Source organism: Microcebus murinus, chromosome 7, assembly GCF_040939455.1.
Source record: "Microcebus murinus isolate Inina chromosome 7, M.murinus_Inina_mat1.0, whole genome shotgun sequence".
Classification (NCBI taxonomy): domain Eukaryota; kingdom Metazoa; phylum Chordata; class Mammalia; order Primates; family Cheirogaleidae; genus Microcebus; species Microcebus murinus.
In genome coordinates this window covers 42,884,749-42,903,262 of record NC_134110.1, presented here as the reverse complement: position 1 = coordinate 42,903,262, position 18,514 = coordinate 42,884,749, and the positions used below count along the sequence as shown (strand labels likewise).

The following is an 18,514-nucleotide window of genomic DNA, read 5'->3' as shown; positions in this document are numbered from 1 at the left end:
TAAAAGAGATTTTTAAAAACTTAATTGTCTTCTATTATAATATTTCAGTGTTAGAGTTTAAAATATTTCTATAAGCAGCATTTATTTACTTGTGTAAAAATATTTTAAAATTTCTTTCCAAGAATTTAAACACATAGAATTATTACAAAGACCTCAAATAATCATTTTCCTTTATGCTTTATATAAACTAAATGCATTAAATATTTAGGCTGGTCAAAATTCATGATCCCTCCCCAACAAAAAAGTTTTGGCCAGATGAATCATTCTGATCTAAGGCATTTTTACTTACTTTGTTATAAGTTTGTCAAATAACACAGACTGGTTCACAGTATTATAACGACTTCTAATCCTACAACTGCGGCGCACTTCAACATCACCATTCTCTTCAAGTAAGTGGCCTGTAGTTTGAACAATGTTTCTAGTCCTCAATGATCGAGTAACTGGAATCACTTTGTCTTCATAGGTACATACATAAAAATAAATAGAAAAATGTGAAATAACAGTGTTTATGAAATAATTCTAAAATGAACAATTGAAAAGCTACACTTTCACATAACAAAATTATAGTGTCTTAAACTTAGCTTTCCTAAAAACATTAGAAAACAAAAATAAAATTATGACATATACCTACCATATGATCTAGCCCTTCCACTCCCAAGAGAAGAGGAAAGATATGCAATAAAAAGACTGATACACAAATGTTCAAAGCAGCTTTGTGATAGCCCCAAACTAGAAACAACCCAAATCCATCAAAAGAAGAAGAGAAAAACAAATTGTGGTATATCTATATAATAGAATATTATTCAGCAATAAAAGCAATGGCATGGGTTATACTCGTAATAATTATCCTGAAAGCAGCCAGACAAAAAAGAATGCATACTACATGATTCCATTTATATAAAAGTCTAGATAATACAAACTAGCCTATGGTGACAGAAATCAGATTCCAAAATAAATAGGCATGGCTGTGTTTCAATGAAACAATTTGTTTTCTCAGGAGTCAGGAGTGGGGGATGGGATGAGTTGTACAGCAAGGAGAAGAGCTAGAAGAGCTAGGAGGAATTATAAAGGGGCTTGAGGAAACTTTTGAGGGTAATGATTTTGCAGCATATACTGATATTAAAACCTAAGAAATTCTACATTTTAAATAGGTACAGTTTATTGTATGTACCTCAATAAACATGAAAACAAAATATCAGTTACCCTGTTTTAAAAATTTGAAATGCCTTTAACACTACATACCTTCTTTGCACTCTTCTTTTTTTTTATCAGCCTGCTGTCTGGCCAACTGCCTATATGAAGAAAATACATGAAATAATTTAAAATAATTGACATAACTTTAAAACCTACATTTCATAATACTATAACCATGAAAAAACGTTAAATCAGCCTGGAGAGTAAATACTCAGATACCCAAAAACCTAAAAACACTGGAAAAAAAACAAAAACAAAGCTTGAGAATATCTATGCTTACATAAATTATGGCTAAACGGAGTCTAAGAACACTGTTTTGCAGTTAAGTGATATATGCATTAACTCCTAGCTAAACACAATTAATCAAATCTAAGTATCTTACTTGAAATAAAGGCCAAGGACTTAATTTCTTAAGTATAGTTGAACTAAGTAAACATTGAGCAAAAACAAGATGAATTTAACCCCATAACAATACAACAGTCCCATATCCTTGAGGAATTTGTTAATTGTAATCAGATCTCATGTCCCTTAGTGATAATCGCCTTTTAAGAGCAACTTGACTACAATCTTTATATGACATGCATTATTATTATTATTCACATGTAGAAACAGTCCCATTTGTGAATCAGATATTCTACCTACAAACTGACAGACAGAATCTACTGAATTGGAAAGAATACTTTCCAAGCTTTAAAATAAAATACTCCCTTCACCATTTTTTCCAAAAAATCCACTGAACAAACAAAACAGTATGTCTCATTAATTTATTTTTAGTGACTCAATTTTCCATACTTGGACAGGCTATATCTATTAATCAGCCTATATCTATCAAACTATTTGCAAGTAGCCTGGTTTATATGTGGAATTTCAAAGAAAATAAAACCATCTTATCCAGAGGATAAGATATTCTCATATTCTCCTAACGATGTAAGCCATCATGAATTCCTTATCTCTCTTGGAACATAAAGTACAAACCAGTAAGAAAATAAAAACCTTTGAGCAATCCATCTACAGGTCAAGGCTTAGTTCATTCATAGGCTCACAACTTTTCTCATCAAGAAGCCCCTCCCACCATGCCATATAGATCTATGCATTTTATAAACTAGGCCCCTCTTAGATTAAAGCAGTATTTTTCTTTTCCTTTTTTCCTTTTTGCCTGCAGGGGAAGGGAAGCACTTTTATACTTGGTACACTTTTCTTAAATTGTTAGATAATTTTTTTAGGCTTCTGAGCCACACAATCTGCCACAACTACCTGACATAGTACGGTGAAAGCAGCCATACAAAGACACAATGAATGGGCATCACTGTGTTCCAATGAAGCCATTACAAAAACAAGCAGCTGGACTTTGTGAATCTGATGAAAGCTATGCCCTTTTCTCCCTAGAAAATTGCATATACTTTACACATGTTTAAACATTACTTCAGAGGTTTCGTGCACCCCTTGAAAAATCACCCGTAATCTCTGGACCCTAGTTAAGAACTAGGATCCAAGAAGTATATAGATCCTGCCCTTATGGCACAGTCACTCAAATCTTTCTGTATTTTTCTAACGTTCTTGATCCTCTGGTCTTTGAGCCCCAAACAGATTGAAAACAAATGGTAAAATAGAACAGGAAGGAAGTAAAGAGATTACTGCACCCAGGCATATGGATAATAGTGAAAAGGGTAAGAAACAGGAAAAGTACATAAAGCAGAACTCAAAAAATATCATAGGCCATTTTATAAAAGCCTTACACAAAAAGATACTGATGTTACCACTATGTAAAATAACAAACAGTATTTGTAGTAACGACTTGAATACAGGGAGAGGATTTTAATATTGGAACTATTTTCCATAGAAGACAAATGGCCAATAAGCACATAAAACAATACTCAACATTATTAGCCATCAGGCAAAGGCAAATCAGAACCAAATGAGATACTTTGCACCCATTAATATGGCTAACACCAAAATGACAGATTATGATAAGTGCTGGCAAGGATATGGAGAAACTGGAACTCTCATGCATTTCTGGTGAGAATGTAAATGGTGTAGCTGCTTTGGGAAACAGTTTGGCAGGTCCTCAAAATGTCAGTGTTAGTATTTGACCCAATAATTCCACTACTAGGTAAATACCCAAAAGAACTGAAAACCTACATCCACATAAAAATTTGTACACCTACATTCATATCATTATTCATAATAGCCAAAAAGTGGGAACACTCCAAATGCCCACCAACTAATGAAAGAATAAACAAAACATGGTATATCCATACAGTGTAATCTCATTCGACAATAAAAAGAACTAAATACTAATAGGTATCACAATATAAATGAACCTTGAAAACATTATACCAAATGAAAGAAGCCAGATACAAAAGGCCATATATTGTATGATTCCATTTACATGACATGTCTAGAATGGTCAAAGCCATACAGACAGAAAGATTAGTGCTTCCCAAGGGGAGGACGGAGAGCTAATGGGCACAGGGTTTATTTTGGGGGTGATGAAAATGTTCTGAAATTAGAAAATAGTGATGGTTGCTCAATAGTATGAATATACTAAAGCCATTGAATTGCATGCTTTAAAATTATGAATTTTATATGATGTATATAGCAATAAAGCTGTTATTAAGAAAAAATTAGGCCAGGTGCAGTGGCTGACACCTATAATCCTAGCACTCTGGGAGGCCAAGGCGGGCAGATTGCTTGAGGTCAGGAGTTTGAAACCAGCCTGAGCAAAAGCAAGATCCCGACTCAACTATAAATAGAAAGAAATTAATTGGCCAACTAATATATATAGAAAAAATTAGCCGGGCATGGTGGTGCATGCCTGTAGTCCCAGCCACTTGGGAGGCTAAGGCAGTAGGATTGCTTGAGCCCAGGAGTTTGAGGTTGCTGTGAGCTAGACTGACGCCATGGCAGTTATGCTAACCTAGGCAGCAAAGCGGGACTCTGTCTCAAAAAAAAAAAAAAAAAAAAATTAATTTAAAAGATAGGAATTAAACATACTTTAGAAGGAATCTAATTAAAAATATCAAATCATTCACCTCTAAATCCAGATCAAAAAGCATCCATTTTAATATAATCCTTTAATACCTTTCTAGCATAAAGCCCAGCATAATGTTTCACAAACTTAAAAAATGTACAGATCCTTTTAAAGATAAAAACTGAAGACATCCAACATTAAATTTTTTGTATGACTATGTAAAGTCAAACTAGATTAAGTTCATTTATAAGTTTTATACAAATAAAACTATACAACTGACTACCAACCAAAATATTAACATAATATGAGGTTTTGCTAAAATGAAATAGTCATTTGGCAAGTGATTGTGGTATTGACTGCTAGTAGTTTCTCTCGACTTTGGCATGTTATGTATCATGTTTCTTATGTACTGTTGTGTATCATGATGACTTAACTCATCCCCCATGTCATATGACATCATGTGGCCTTCTTTTGGAAGTATACACATCATGTACATAAGCTCAGATTCTGTTCTTATTATCTCATTAACCTGAGATAATTAGAGCAGTACTACTTGATGCCTATTCAATTGTAAACACAAATGTACGGCCTGAAATTTTAGGGCAATTCTCTGTAAGGTAGCAATTTACATGAATCAGAATGTTTTCAGATAATAAAAGATAATTTAAAACTTCTCACAGAAAATTCATAGATCATTCCCTCACCCTCCAAGAAAAAAACTGAAGACTTTAAATTTCAGAAATACTGGGTTAGCTTATATTGTACTTCTTGATTCTAAAAGTTGTAAATTTTCCCCCATTTTAACATTTCTGAAATTGGAATGTGTCTTACAATTGATGGCATGTCAGTTCACTGTCAGTGGTTTTTTTTTAGTGTCTCATAAAACAATGTCATGTATTTCAACTGCTGACAATAGAGGATTGCATGAAATACGGTAGTAAACACTCCCTAAATAATGGATGAAATAAAATGCAAATTTTAAAATATATGATAAAAGACTGATTAACTGAAGAAAATTTTTAAAGCTCAGAAACTTTAAATAGCATAATCTCACTTATCTAGAAAATATGGTATACAAAATAAGAATCAAAATTCTATTTAACTCTGGGAGGTCAAGGCAGGTGCATCGTTTGAGCTCAGGAGTTCAAGACCAGCCTGAGCAAGAGCGACACCGTCTCTACTAAACATAGAAAGAAATTATTTGGACAGCTAAAAATACATTGAAAAAATTAGCCGGGCATGGTGGCACATGCCAGTGGTCCCAGCTACTCAGGAGGCTGAGGTAGAAGGATTGCCTGAGCCTAGGAGTCTGAGGTTGCTGTGAGCGAGGCTGATGCCACAGCACTCCAGCCCAGGCAACATAAGTGAGACTCTGTCTCAAAAAAAAAAATAAAAAATAAAAAAAAATAATAATTCTATTTAAGAGTAGGAGGGTTGTACACACTACAAATAATGTATCTATGAGAAGAACTGTAAAACCAATTATTTCATCAGACAAATTTTACTCTAATTGAGGCTTTCCCCCATTTATTTTAGGCCCACTGAATTGGGGAAAGCAAAGGTTTTAAGCTAATTTAACTCAGATTTAAATCTGCCCTGAACCAAACAAAGTTCCATGAACTTACCCAAACTTCCTAATCCACTGAAATTGATTGCTGGAGTATTAAAATAGGATTCATACCACCTACTTCAAGGTTCTTGAGAAAAGAAATTTAATATGTATAAAGTGTCTAGTTCCCTTAGATGAAAAAGAAAACCAAAACAAAAAAACACATGTTCTCCCTTCTTTGTGAAGACTGCTTTTGAAACACACAGAAACTCATGATTCAAAATTGACAAAAAACTTTATAGCAAGCAATCAGAAATGAACTACAATTTTAAACAAAGGCTTTGTGTAGACTTTGAAGCAGAATCACATCACGAGCTAGTTACAGTCACATAAAGTCTCTTTAGATACTCAAATACTTAAGAGAACCTATCCTTCATCAACCAACCTTGCCAGTTACACTCATGTATAGCACAAATAATATTTCTGAACAAGAAAATAAAAGCAAAGCTGTTGGGAATGATGATGAAAGGCATTAAAAAAAAACCTGAATGTGTACAAATCAATTTTTAATTTAACAATATTCATTTGTAGCAATTTCACTTCAAATAAAATACATTTTACAACCCTAGAATCTTGATAACCAGTCAAAAATACACTTTAAAAATTAAATGCAAATCCTAAATTATTGCTTCAAAACTATTTTGAATTAGTGTTCAAGCATCTTGCATTACCTTGTAAAATGCCTGCCATTAGCATGATTCTCCATTACTTCCATATTCTTATCAAAACTAGAATCTGAAGAATTCTGTGCATTTTTTCTCAAAGACCTTAAAGCACGTGTCCGGTGGTAGGTTTCAACTTCCTTAACTGAAGACCCATCCTTTAAGAAAAATTAAGAAAGCCATCTAAGTTTCTAAGTTTTTTAGTCAAAACATGAAATTTAAACTCCTTCTATGTTTTCTCTGATTACAAGTTAGTAATAACTGCTTTTTGTGCAGAATCATTTCACATCACCAAGAAACTATAACAATTATTATCTAAAATAATCATTTCATGATAAATTAACAGTGATGTTTATGAAATAGCTAATATAAGATTTACTGATGTTTTGTAGTTCATAACAAGTAGTTCTTAACTATTTCATAGCAAGTAGTCTAGAGAGTGAAGTTTTCCAATACTAATTAAAAAAAATCTTCCACTGTTTTGTAGTTCCAAAAAAAAAAAAAATCATAACAGTTCACAATAGCAGGTACTCATTTATTTTAAGGTTACAGAAATCAGAAGCACCTAAGAAAAATACACACAACAAAACCCTGTCACCGGCTGGGTGCAGTGGCTCACACCTATAATCCTAGCACTCTGGGAGGCCAAGGCGGGTGGATCGTTTAAGCTCAGGAGTTTGAGACCAGCCTGAGCAAGAGCAACACCCCATCTCTACTAAAAGTAGAAAGAAATTACTTGGACAGCTAAAAATATATAGAAAAAATTAGCTGGGCACGGTGGCACATGCCTGTGGTCCCAGCTACTCGGGAGGCTGAGGCAGAAGGATTGCTTGAGCCCAGGAGTTTGAGGTTGCTGTGAGTTGGGATGATGCCACAGTACTCTAGCCCAGGCAAGAAGTGACACTATCTCCCCCCAAAAAAAAAAAAAGATACAAACTTTTTGATTGTTAAAAGAGCTTGTTCATGTTATTATTTTTTAATGTTCCATGACATAGTAAATAACTATGGTTTTCAGATTCCAGGTATACACATAAGTCTGATATAACAGTTTTATTCTTTGTAATGTCAATATCAAAAGATAGCCGGGCGCGGTGGCTCACGCCTGTAATCCTAGCACTCTGGGAGGCTGAGGCGGGCGGATTGCTCGAGGTCAGGAGTTCGAAACCAGCCTGAGCAAGAGCGAGACCCCGTCTCTACTATAAATAGAAAGAAATTAATTGGCCAACTAATATATATATAAAATTAGCCGGGCATGGTGGCGCATGCCTGTAGTCCCAGCTACTCGGGAGGCTGAGGCAGAAGGATTGCTTGAGCCCAGGAGTTTGAGGTTGCTGTGAGCTAGGCTGACGCCACGGCACTCACTCTAGCCTGGTCAATAAGCGAGACTCTGTCTCAAAAAAAAAAAAAAAAAAAAATATCAAAAGATGACAGAAATTACAGCCTTTGAAACTGTTTAATTTAAACCAATGGGGGGAAAACCTTAGATGGTAACTTAAAACTGTGTAAGAGGATATAGAGCTAAAAAAACAATTTAGGAATTCTTGGGAGAAAACTTAGGGGGAAGCTTCATGACACTGGATATGGCAATGATTTCTTAGATATGACATCAAAAGCACAGACAACAACAAAAAAATGGATAAGGCCGGGCGCTGTGGCTCACGCCTGTAATCCTAGCTCTTGGGAGGCCGAGGCGGGCGGATTGCTCAAGGTCAGGAGTTCAAAACCAGCCTGAGCAAGAGCGAGACCCCGTCTCTACTATAAATAGAAAGAAATTAATTGGCCAACTGATATATATATAAAAAATTAGCCGGGCATGGTGGCGCATGCCTGTAGTCCCAGCTACTCGGGAGGCTGAGGCAGAAGGATCACTCAAGCCCAGGAGTTTGGGGTTGCTGTGAGCTAGGCTGACACCATGGCACTCACTCTAGCCTGGACAACAAAGTGAGACTCTGTCTCAAAAAAAAAAAAAAAAAAAAAAATGGATAAGGTAGATTTCGTCAAAATCAAAGGCAACTACAAAATAGAAAAAAAAATATTTGCAAATCATATATCTGGCAAGAGGCTGATATCTAGAATATATAAAGAGCTCCTATATTTCAAAAAAAAAGCAAACAAGTCAAAACTGAGCAAAGGACTTCAATAAAAAGATATGCAGGCCGGGTACGGTGGCTCACGCCTGTAATCCTAGCTCTCTGGGAGGCCGAGGCGGGCAGATTGCTCAAGGTCAGGAGTTCGAAACCAGCCTGAGCAAGAGCGAGACCCCGTCTCTACTATAAATAGAAAGAAATTAATTAGCCAACTAATATATATATATATATAATTAGCCAGGCATGGTGGCGCATGCCTGTAGTCCCAGCTACTTGGGAGGCTGAGGCAGAAGGATTACTTGAGCTCAGGAGTTTGAGGTTGCTGTGAGCTAGGCTGACGCCACGGCACTCACTATAGCCTGGGCAACAAGCGAGACTCTGTCTCAAAAAAAAAAAAAAGATATGCAGATTACAATAAAGACATACAAAGATGCTCAATGTTGAGCTGGGTAACATGATTCATGACTGTAATCCTAGCACTTTGGGAGGCAGAAGGATTGCTTGAGGGCAGCAGTTTATGACCAGCCTGGACAATGGCAAGATCCTACCTCTACAAAAAATTTAAAAATTAGCCAGGTGTGGTGGTGCATGCCTATAGCCCCAGCTACTCCAGAGGCTGAGCCAAGAGGATTACTTCAGCCTGGTAGATGGAAGTTACAAGCAAGCTATGATCACTGCCACTGCACTCCATTCTGAGTGACAGAATGAGAACCTATCTCTAAAAAATAAATAAATAAAAAACCTCACAGCTGTAATACAGACTTACAATATGTACCTATCCAAACTTAAGGTTTCCTGAAAGCTTATAGAGTAGCATATTCTAACACACAATGGTATACATCCTATACCAAGTACAGTTGTGATACGATTCTTTAGCTTCATCTTTAAAACAAAAGAGTGGTGAATTCCTCACCATCAACCTATTCCACAAACTCCAGCAAGTTGGTTTCCACCTCTACAGCAATTTCAGTAGATCCACAACTATCTCCCAAGAGCTAAATCCACTCCCAAGAGGCCTTTTCTCTACCTCATTGATTCTATGGAGTTACCACTTCCTTTTTTTTAAAAAATGGTTATTTGCATTTATTGTATGTTGCATCTAGTTTTTGTTTCTTCAGGGATATCTTTTTCTTCTGTGCAACCTCCACTTCTGGTTTTCGAACAATTTGTTCCTTTTCTGTAAGGATCATCTCAATCAAGCTCATGTATGGGTTAATCTGACCATGAGCTCTCTAAGTTCTGAGATGCATCTTGGGTTCTTTGTTCACTTGGATGTGCACAATGACCACAGAATCTACACCTACACCCTTAAGCTCATCATTATCCTCTGCATTTTTAAGCACATGCAGCAAAAATTCAGCACTTTTTGGGCCACCAACCCTGTGTCCAGCCCCACTGTTTGGCCTGGGCATATGTACCAATTCCACCACTATAATGTTGGATACACATTGTTTTTTCAAAGTGACATCTTTCAGATACTTGGTGGCTTTTCCTATATGCGTACCCTTGATGTCATGTGCAGTTTCTTAAAGTAAACACGAAGATTTGAACCTCTTGACTTGCATGATTTTGTGGGGTTTTCTGGGTCAAGTGAATAGCGAACTATTTCACAGCTCACCTGAGGCCGCTTATAGGAAGAGACATCCTTCTTTAAATGCTTTGATTCCTTGGTTTACATGATACTCTTGGTTATATGATTCAATTTCTCATCTTTAGAATTCAGCCAGCCATTGCTTGAGATCTTCTCCTTAAATCATTTTGTGTTTTGCTGTTTTTTTATTTGTCCTCAAAGATAGATACTCCTAACCTCTTAGCAACTCTGGCATAATACTCCCAATGGTCTAATGGTCACTGCTTTAGCTGGAAATACTGGTTTTTGTCCCTGTATCCAAACAACTCTCAGAACCCCTGCTCTATTAGTTGGTATTTTTCTCTCCATTCCTACTACTACCGCCTTAACTTAAACTCTATTTTTCTCTGTTTTGGTCAACGTGATATAATGTTTTCATTAAGAACTCAAACTCTGGAAATAGAGTGCCAAGGTTTGATTCTTGGCACATCACTTAGAGCAGTGTAATCTTGTGCAAGTTACATAGGTCTCTACGCCTTAGTTTCCGTATCTGTAGTAAGGATGGTAATAGTTACTTAGTAGGGCAACTGTATGTGTGTCTATTAGGTACTGCACTGGCACATAGCAACTATTATGTAAGTGGTAGCTATTACTATTACAATCTTAACTGGTCTTCCAAGCTCTAGATTTGTTGGCTATAATCCATCTTAAACACTATTTCATCAGATCCCTGTTCTAGCTCTTCACTGCTTATTAAATAAAGTTTAAATCTAAAATCAAGGGTGCTTTCTTGCTTATGCTTAAATACAGAGCTGCCATGTTACCCAACTACAGGGAGCAACATTGATTGTCACATATCAAAATTTCCCTATCCATGCTTTGTGATACTTTATTGAGCTGTATACTTTTCATTTTTCTGTGTTGTTATGCTTTTTAAAAATTTTTACTGGGTGCAGTGGCTCAATGCTTCTAATCTCAGCATTTTGGGATGCCAAGGCAGGAGGATAACTTGAGGCCAGGAATTCAAGACCAGCTTGGGCAACATAGTAAGACCTTGTCTCTAAAAAAAAACTTAAAAAAAAAAAAAAAATAGGGCGACTTCTGGGGCCCCCTCTCTTGGGGCCCCAGGACCTCGTCCAAAAAAAAAAAAAAAAAAAATAAGCCAGGCACGGTGGCTTATGACTATAGTCCCAGCTACTCAGGAGGCTAAGGCAAGAAGATCACTTGACCCAGAAGTAGGAGGCAGCAGTGAACTGTGATCACACCACTACACTCCAGTCTGGGTGGCAGAGCAAGACCTGGTCTCTAAAAAAATAAAAATAAAAAATTTTTTAAAAGTTTACAAAAATCTCCCATACGCTATATACATCAGTGTTAAGTTTGGAATATCTTTCAAGACTTTTAAATATATATACAATTTTTTTTAAAAAAGTACCTTCTATATATTACAGCATGTTTTTATTTTACCTAACAACATATGGAAGGATAAAAATGTCAGTAAACTCAATCCAAAAGTAATGTACAATCATCACCCAAAAACCCTACTATGCATCCTCAAGTGACTCTTCAGCACGAGAAACAACCATAAATTAACAGAAATCAAAGAGCCTTAGACCTATGAAAGTATAGAAATAGACAATGGCTAGTCTAACTCTGGAGGAAAAAGAAACCACAGAAAAGGCATCCCAACTCCCAAGGTTAGTAGGATGAAAATAAAAGTTTAAAAAACAACAACAACAAAAAACAAAGTTAAAACAATATAGGCTGGGCGAGGTGGCTCACACCTATAATCCTAGCACTCTGGGAGGCTGAGGCAGACGGATCGCTTTGAGTTCAGGAGTTCACGACCAGCCTGAGCAAGACTGAGACTCCGTCTCTACTAAAAAAATAGAAAGAAATTAGCTGGACAACTTAAAAACATATATATATATATATATATATATATATATGAATATATATATATAAAAATTAACCGGGCATGGTGGTGCATGCCTGTAGTCCCAGCTACTTGGGAGGCTGGGCCAGGAGGATCACTTGAGCTCAGGAGTTTGAGGTTGCGTGAGCTAGGCTGATGCCACGGCACTCTAACCTGGGCAACAGAGTGAGGTTCTGTCTCAAAAAAAAAAAAAAAAAAAAAAAACCAACAAAAAAACCCAACATGACTACAATATTCAGAGAACCTATATAAGTCATAAAAAAAAAAAAAACAAAACCAAAACACAAATCCATAAGGCCGGCTGAATGAGATAATATTCAAAATACAAAAGTAGAACGTAGTTAATAAATACATGACTATAGGTAACTTCAGAACTTGAAGGTCAGCTGCTGAGATTAGACTAGGAAAACTTCAAGTTAATGAATTAGTATGAATAAATTTAACCACCTCCAAAAGTAACCCACCCTAAGAAATGTTCTGTGAATAAATTCGTGCCTGAAGAGACTAGGAAATATCCAAATACAATCAAGGTGATCAGAGAGTGTAGTCTCTGAAATGCATGACTGATGATAAATAAATAAATAAATAAATAAATAAATAAATAAATAAATAAATAAATAAATAAATAAATGTATGATCCAATGAAATGTATGGAATGTAAAGACCCTAAATTAAAAAGTATTCCAATTACAAAGGTATGTTTCATTTTCAGTATTGATGGGCTTTTGTCAGTGTCAATATATTACCCCTGAGGACTGTTTCTCTTAATCCAACCCCATGCTCACTAAGTAACTCTCTGATTATAATTTGGTCAACACAGGAGCCTTGATGTATAGAAAAGAGGCATATTTTGTCTCAAAAAGGTTATTATCCCTTCTGGGAACCCTAGTCTAGAACAAAAAATCCTTCCCACCCTATAACATCCAGTTGAATGCATTCTAATTGCTCAACCACCAAATATCACTAATCTGGCATTTATGGCAAATAGTCTCTGTGTTTGGTATACTCTGCTAGACTAAGTTCCCTAAGTTTCCCTAACTATAAAGATAATCAACAACAAATATTACACATTTACTACAAGCTCTAGGTGTTAGGAATACATTGCTGAACAAAAAGTCAAAATCCAGGTCCCTATAGTTACATTGATTGGGGAGAGATAAAAATAAAAACTCAGGAAATTATAGACTATATTAGAAGGTGATAAATGCTAGGAGAACATAAAGCAAGAAAAAGGGGTATGTCAAGGGGAGTGGATTGTAATTTTAATACGGTGTTTAGGATAAGCATCATTGAAAAGGTTAAATGTTAACAAAGACTTTAAGGAGACAGACTCCTAAATTTGAATCATAGTTCTACAGCTTACTACACGATACATCTGGGCAAGTTATTTAAGTCTCTGTGTCTGTTTTCTCATCTGCAAAACAAGGATAATCATGCCTGCCTCGTAAGGTTATGAGAATTGAGTTAACATTTGTACAACTCTTGAAATGCATTAAGTACTATAAGTTCTGAGATTTTGTCTTTTTAGTTTAAGAAGAAAAAAAAAAAAACCTAGAATGGGTCATGCAGATATCCAGGGAAAGAATATTCCTGGCAGAGGTACATCAACTGGAAAGACCCTGGTATTCAAGGAGCAGCTAGACCACCATGGCTGGAATGGATTGGGTTTTTTCCTAAAGAGGTAGAAGAGGATGTCATTATAGAGATAAAGGGAAGGAGACAGAAGAGCTAGGGTTGCTCACAATTTTAACCCTTTGTACTCGCTTGCCTTTTACTCGATTCCTTTATTCTACTCGGGATTTAATTTTTTAAATACCCCAGATTTTACAAAGCGCGGCAGTAGAATAAAAAACTGGAGTTTCTTTTCAAACAAACTTATCTGGATTTTTTTATATTTCAAATTATTGACACATTCAAAGAGTAATTTTAATCTCTATAATTTTTGCTAACCGTGTCGACATCCGAGTGCAAAGGGTTAACTTTTACTTTTTTTTTTTGGAGATGGACCCTCTCTTCATCATCTGGGCTAGAGTGTCATGGCATCAGCTTAGCTCATAGCAACTTCAGACTCCTAGGCCCAAGTCATTCTTCTGTCTCAGCCTCCCAAGTAGCTGGGATTTCAGGCTAATTTTTCTATTTTTAGTAGAGACAGGGGTCTTGTCCTTGCCCAGGCTAGTCTTGAACTCCTAACCTTAAGTGATTCTCCACCTCGGCCTCCCAGAGTGCTAGGATTACAGGCATGAGCCACCGCACCCAGCCTTATGTAGAGAGTTTTTGAGCAGAGAAGTGAACAACTGTTTTGACTTTTAAAAGAATCACCATATTGAGAACTGACTGTTGGAGGAGGGAAGGGCATAATATAATATATACTGGTGGAATACAGGGAGGCTAATCAAAAATCTATTTAATAATTCAAGTAAGAGGCCGGGCGCGGTGGCTCACGCCTGTAATCCTAGCTCTCTGGGAGGCCAAGGCGGGTGGATTGCTCAAGGTCAGGAGTTCAAAACCAGCCTGAGCAAGAGGGAGACCCCATCTCTACTATAAATAGAAAGAAATTCATTGGCCAACTGATATATATATAAAAAATTAGCCGGGCATGGTGGCGCATGCCTGTAGTCCCAGCTACTCGGGAGGCTGAGCCAGAAGGATCGCTCGAACCCAGGAGTTTGAGGTTGCTGTGAGCTAGGCTGACGCCATGGCACTCACTCTAGCCTGGACAACAAAGCGAGACTGTCTCAAAAAAAAAAAAAAAAGAAAAGAAAAAAATACAAGCAAGAGATAATGGCCTGAACCAGCGTGATAACAATGAAGGACAGAAGTGATCTGACTGTGAAAATATTTTCAAAATGTCAACAGAATTTGCTGAAGCACTGGACATGAGGTGTTAAGAATGACCCTAAAGTTTTTTGCCTGAGAAACTGGAAAGATGGAATGGCTGTTAACTAAAATTCACTATGGTCTTAATAGCTAACAATGACTAAGTCCTATCTATATGCCAACTATTCAGTTAATCTCTTTACATACATGATCACATTTAATCCTCACTTTTTATGTGGTGGGTATCATTCTGTTTAACAAATGTAGAAACACACCGATTGTTGTTAAGCTGAGATTCAAACTAATAGTTGTTTTAAGAACTTAACCAGTATTCAATACATCATTATGGTCATAGGATCTAGCATTATTCTGAATATGATAATCAATATTTACTGAAATAATTAGCTTTCCAGAACACAGGTTAATAAGTGACCCAGTCCAGTGCAGAAGTATTTGGCCTCTCCAGATGCTCTGCCAATTCCTGCACATGAATGAGAAACAAATCCTGATAATCAGGAAATTACTTGTCTTTTCAATTCAGAATCACAACTTCAGAGATTGAAGAGAGTCTTTTAACCCATTCCCCTTGGCAGAGAAGTAACCAGAATGGGGTGGCCACAGAAGACACTGACAACAAATTTCATTCTGCGATCTTAATACAAGACCATAATAAAGTACCTTAATACAAGACCCTAAAATTGTGTGTCCGAACTAAAGAGGACTAAGCTTTGTCATTCCCACCACACATCTCCCCTTAGCCTCTCATCCTGATTCCCCAGTTCCCAACCCTCTCTCCTGTCCTATTTTTCCTATTCCCATGCCTACTCTCACTCTAACGTCCTTACTCCAACTAGACTGTATTATCCGCTGCCTTAACTGTATTAGTGTTGCCTACCCAACTTCCCCAACCTTTTGTGCATGCTGTCCCCTCTACTGATGCCTCTTTAAGCAGTTGGGGCAGGGGAGGGTCTCTCCCTAAACTTTAATTCAGCTCATCAAAAATCCTTTCTGGGCTGGGCATGGTGGCTCAAGCCTGTAATCCTAACGCTCTGGGAGGCCGAGGTGGGAGGATCGCTCAAGGTCAAAGAGTTCAAGACCAGCCTGAGCAAGAGCGAGACCCCCCACTCTTTCTGGACAACTAAAAATATATAGAAAAAATTCGCTGGGCATGGTGGCACATGCCTGTAGACCCAGCCACTCGGGAGGCTGAGGCAGGAGGATCACTTGAACCCAGGAGTTTGAAGTTGCTGTGACCTAGGCTGACGCCACAGCACTCTAGCCTGGGCAACAGGGTGAGACTGTCTCAAAAAAAAAAAAAAAAAAAAAAAATCCTATCTGTACTTCTGACCTAGGAGAAGCACTTCTTTCAAGCGGACTCAGCCCGCTTGCAAACTTCCCCTATAGACACTGTCTGTAACTGCAGCATGATATAACAGAAAGGGTAGGCTTGGGGAGGCAGACAACCTAAGTTCCAATTTTAGATCTACCACTTACTGGTTACCTTTTTGAGTCCGTTTCTTCATCTGTCGAATAGATATCATAACTATGCAAAGGGTTTTTATTTAGCTTAAATGAAGAGAGAGTACATGAGATGTTGGTCTTCATCCCTGCACATTATGCAACCTGGTATTATTCACTGCGCTCTAATTACGGAACCCCTCGGATCGTAAATGAAGGTCGGAGAATCTGGACCACAATCTATCCTCGTACCCCCTAAAACGTTTATTACGCAAACGTTAAGCAGTAAAAGTGTGTGGCCTCCACCGGTCGATGACAACCTAGGCAGGAGCCTGGGCGATTGGTCAGGGAGGTGGGGGCGGGGGCAGCCCAAACCACAGCTGGGCCCCAAACTGCACTTCAGCTCGGGCGGGCTTCGGTTTCCTCTTGCGTAAAAGTAGGTGGTAACCAACTGCTTAGACCTCTCCCAGTCAGCTCGATCTCTTCCACCCGACCCACACCCCTGGGGCTCCGATCTCCGAAGCCTTCCATTTTACTTCTCCCGGATCACACTCCTCCCCCCTCAACTGTCACCCCGAGCTGCGCCGCCCACCTCTCGACCCCTCCGGGCGCTTGGCCGCTGGCAGTCCCCACAGGCACCGCCCGAGGGGGCCCGCCTCAGGCCGGTACTCACGCCCGCCGCGGTGACAGCGGGTTTCTGCGCGGCGCCGGCCGAGCGGAGCCGCCTCCGGCCGATCTGCTCCAGGCTGAGGAACTCGCTGGACAGGTCCAAGGAGTCCGAGGCCGAGGTGGCGGAGTGGCCGTGTATCTCCAAGCTGCTGCGGTGGACCACCATCTTCCGTCCAGGGCTGTCTCGGCGTCCGCGGCGGGAGACGGCTCCAGCTCTGGGCGGCAGCCGCTCAGGCTCTTCCGCGCTCCGAATTCTGGCGCCACAAGCTCAGCGCCAGCGGCCGCAGCGCACGCGCCCGGGATCCCTCCGCCTCCTGTCCCGCCCACGCCGCCACCCTAGAACGGTGGACTCGAAACTCTCCTCCCATTTGCAGAGCAAGGGTGGCCGAGCCGAAGGTGAGAGGAATACATGCCGGCAGCATCGAAGACCTGAGCGGACAGTAGGGCGAGAACGCTGACTTCCTTTCCCTTATATAGTCCCGGCTCGCTGAACTCGGCGGAGGGAGACGGCAGAAGCGGTGCGAAGTCCCGTTTGGAATTTTGGCGCGTGGACGGCGGAGGGGGAAGGGAGGGCCCCGCCCGCTCTGATTGGCTGGCGGGGCTTGGCGTCCCCTCCCCGCCCCTCCCGACACCGGCGTGCCCCTTCCCGCCATCTAGGATTCAAATGCAAAACGTCCAGCCTTTGACTGGAGGGTAATAAAGCCCTTGACCTTTGACAGGTTTTGACTTTGAGCTTTAAGAGCTTTTTATTCATGGTTTACCCAAAACAAGTTAACTACCAAAAAGAAAGAAAACAAAAGGAGCTAAAAGCGAGCCAGTAGAGTGTGTAGTTAAGGACGCAGCTCCGTACCCAGCTCTGCCACATCCCACGTAGATGATCTTAAGCAAATTGTTCACCTCTCCGTGTCCTAATTTCCTTATCTGGAAAATATCTATAATGATATTATACCCTAGAGCAGTGCCTACATGTAAGTGCTCAATAAATGTTTGTTACCGTCACAGATTTACAGAAAATGCTAAGATGACAGCAGTTACTTGACTACTTTTAAATAGATAACATGCTGAACGGCCAGAATAAGAGAGGAGAGGCGGGCGCGGTGGTTCAGCCCTGTAATCCTAGCACTCTGGGAGGCCGAGGCTGGAGGATCGCTGAAGGTCAGAAGTTTGAAACCAGCAAGAGTGAGACCCTGTCTCTACTATAAATAGAAAAAAATTAGCTGGATAACTAAAAATATATAGAAAAAAATTAGCCGGGCATGGTGGGGCATGCCTGTAGTCCCAGCTACTCGGGAAGCTGAGGCAGGAGGATCGCTTGGGTCCAGGAGTTTGAGGTTGCTGTGAGCCAGGCTGATGCCACGGCACTCACTCTAGCCCTGGAAACAGAGTGAGAGTCTGTCTCAAAAAAAAAAAGAGAGAGGAATCCTAGTGAAACAGACAAACGCTATTGATTTGGATGACTGCAGTTCATTAATTCAACCTTCATTAAATATTTATTGTGCATCTATTATGTGCCAGGTATTATTCAAAGCACTGGGAATGCA

General features: G+C 39.0%; 1 protein-coding gene across 2 annotated transcripts in view; it reads right to left on the bottom strand.

Moving 5' to 3' along the window:
* ATAD2 (ATPase family AAA domain containing 2) overlaps window positions 1-17,250 on the bottom strand; it is a 70,197-nt gene extending 52,947 nt beyond the window's left edge. Inside the window, exons 1-4 of one of the 2 annotated variants that reach the window (XM_012743334.2) lie at window positions 16,978-17,250; window positions 6,446-6,594; window positions 1,243-1,292; window positions 290-455 (exon numbers count right to left, since the gene is read on the bottom strand). In XM_012743334.2, coding sequence (XP_012598788.1) covers window positions 290-455; window positions 1,243-1,292; window positions 6,446-6,594; window positions 16,978-17,139 — 527 coding nt within the window. In that variant the 5' untranslated portion in view covers window positions 17,140-17,250. Of the gene's footprint in view, window positions 1-289; window positions 456-1,242; window positions 1,293-6,445; window positions 6,595-16,896 lie in introns of both variants that reach the window. The other variant, XM_012743333.3, reaches the window with a different exon arrangement.
* Between the last annotated feature and the right edge of the window lie 1,264 nt (window positions 17,251-18,514).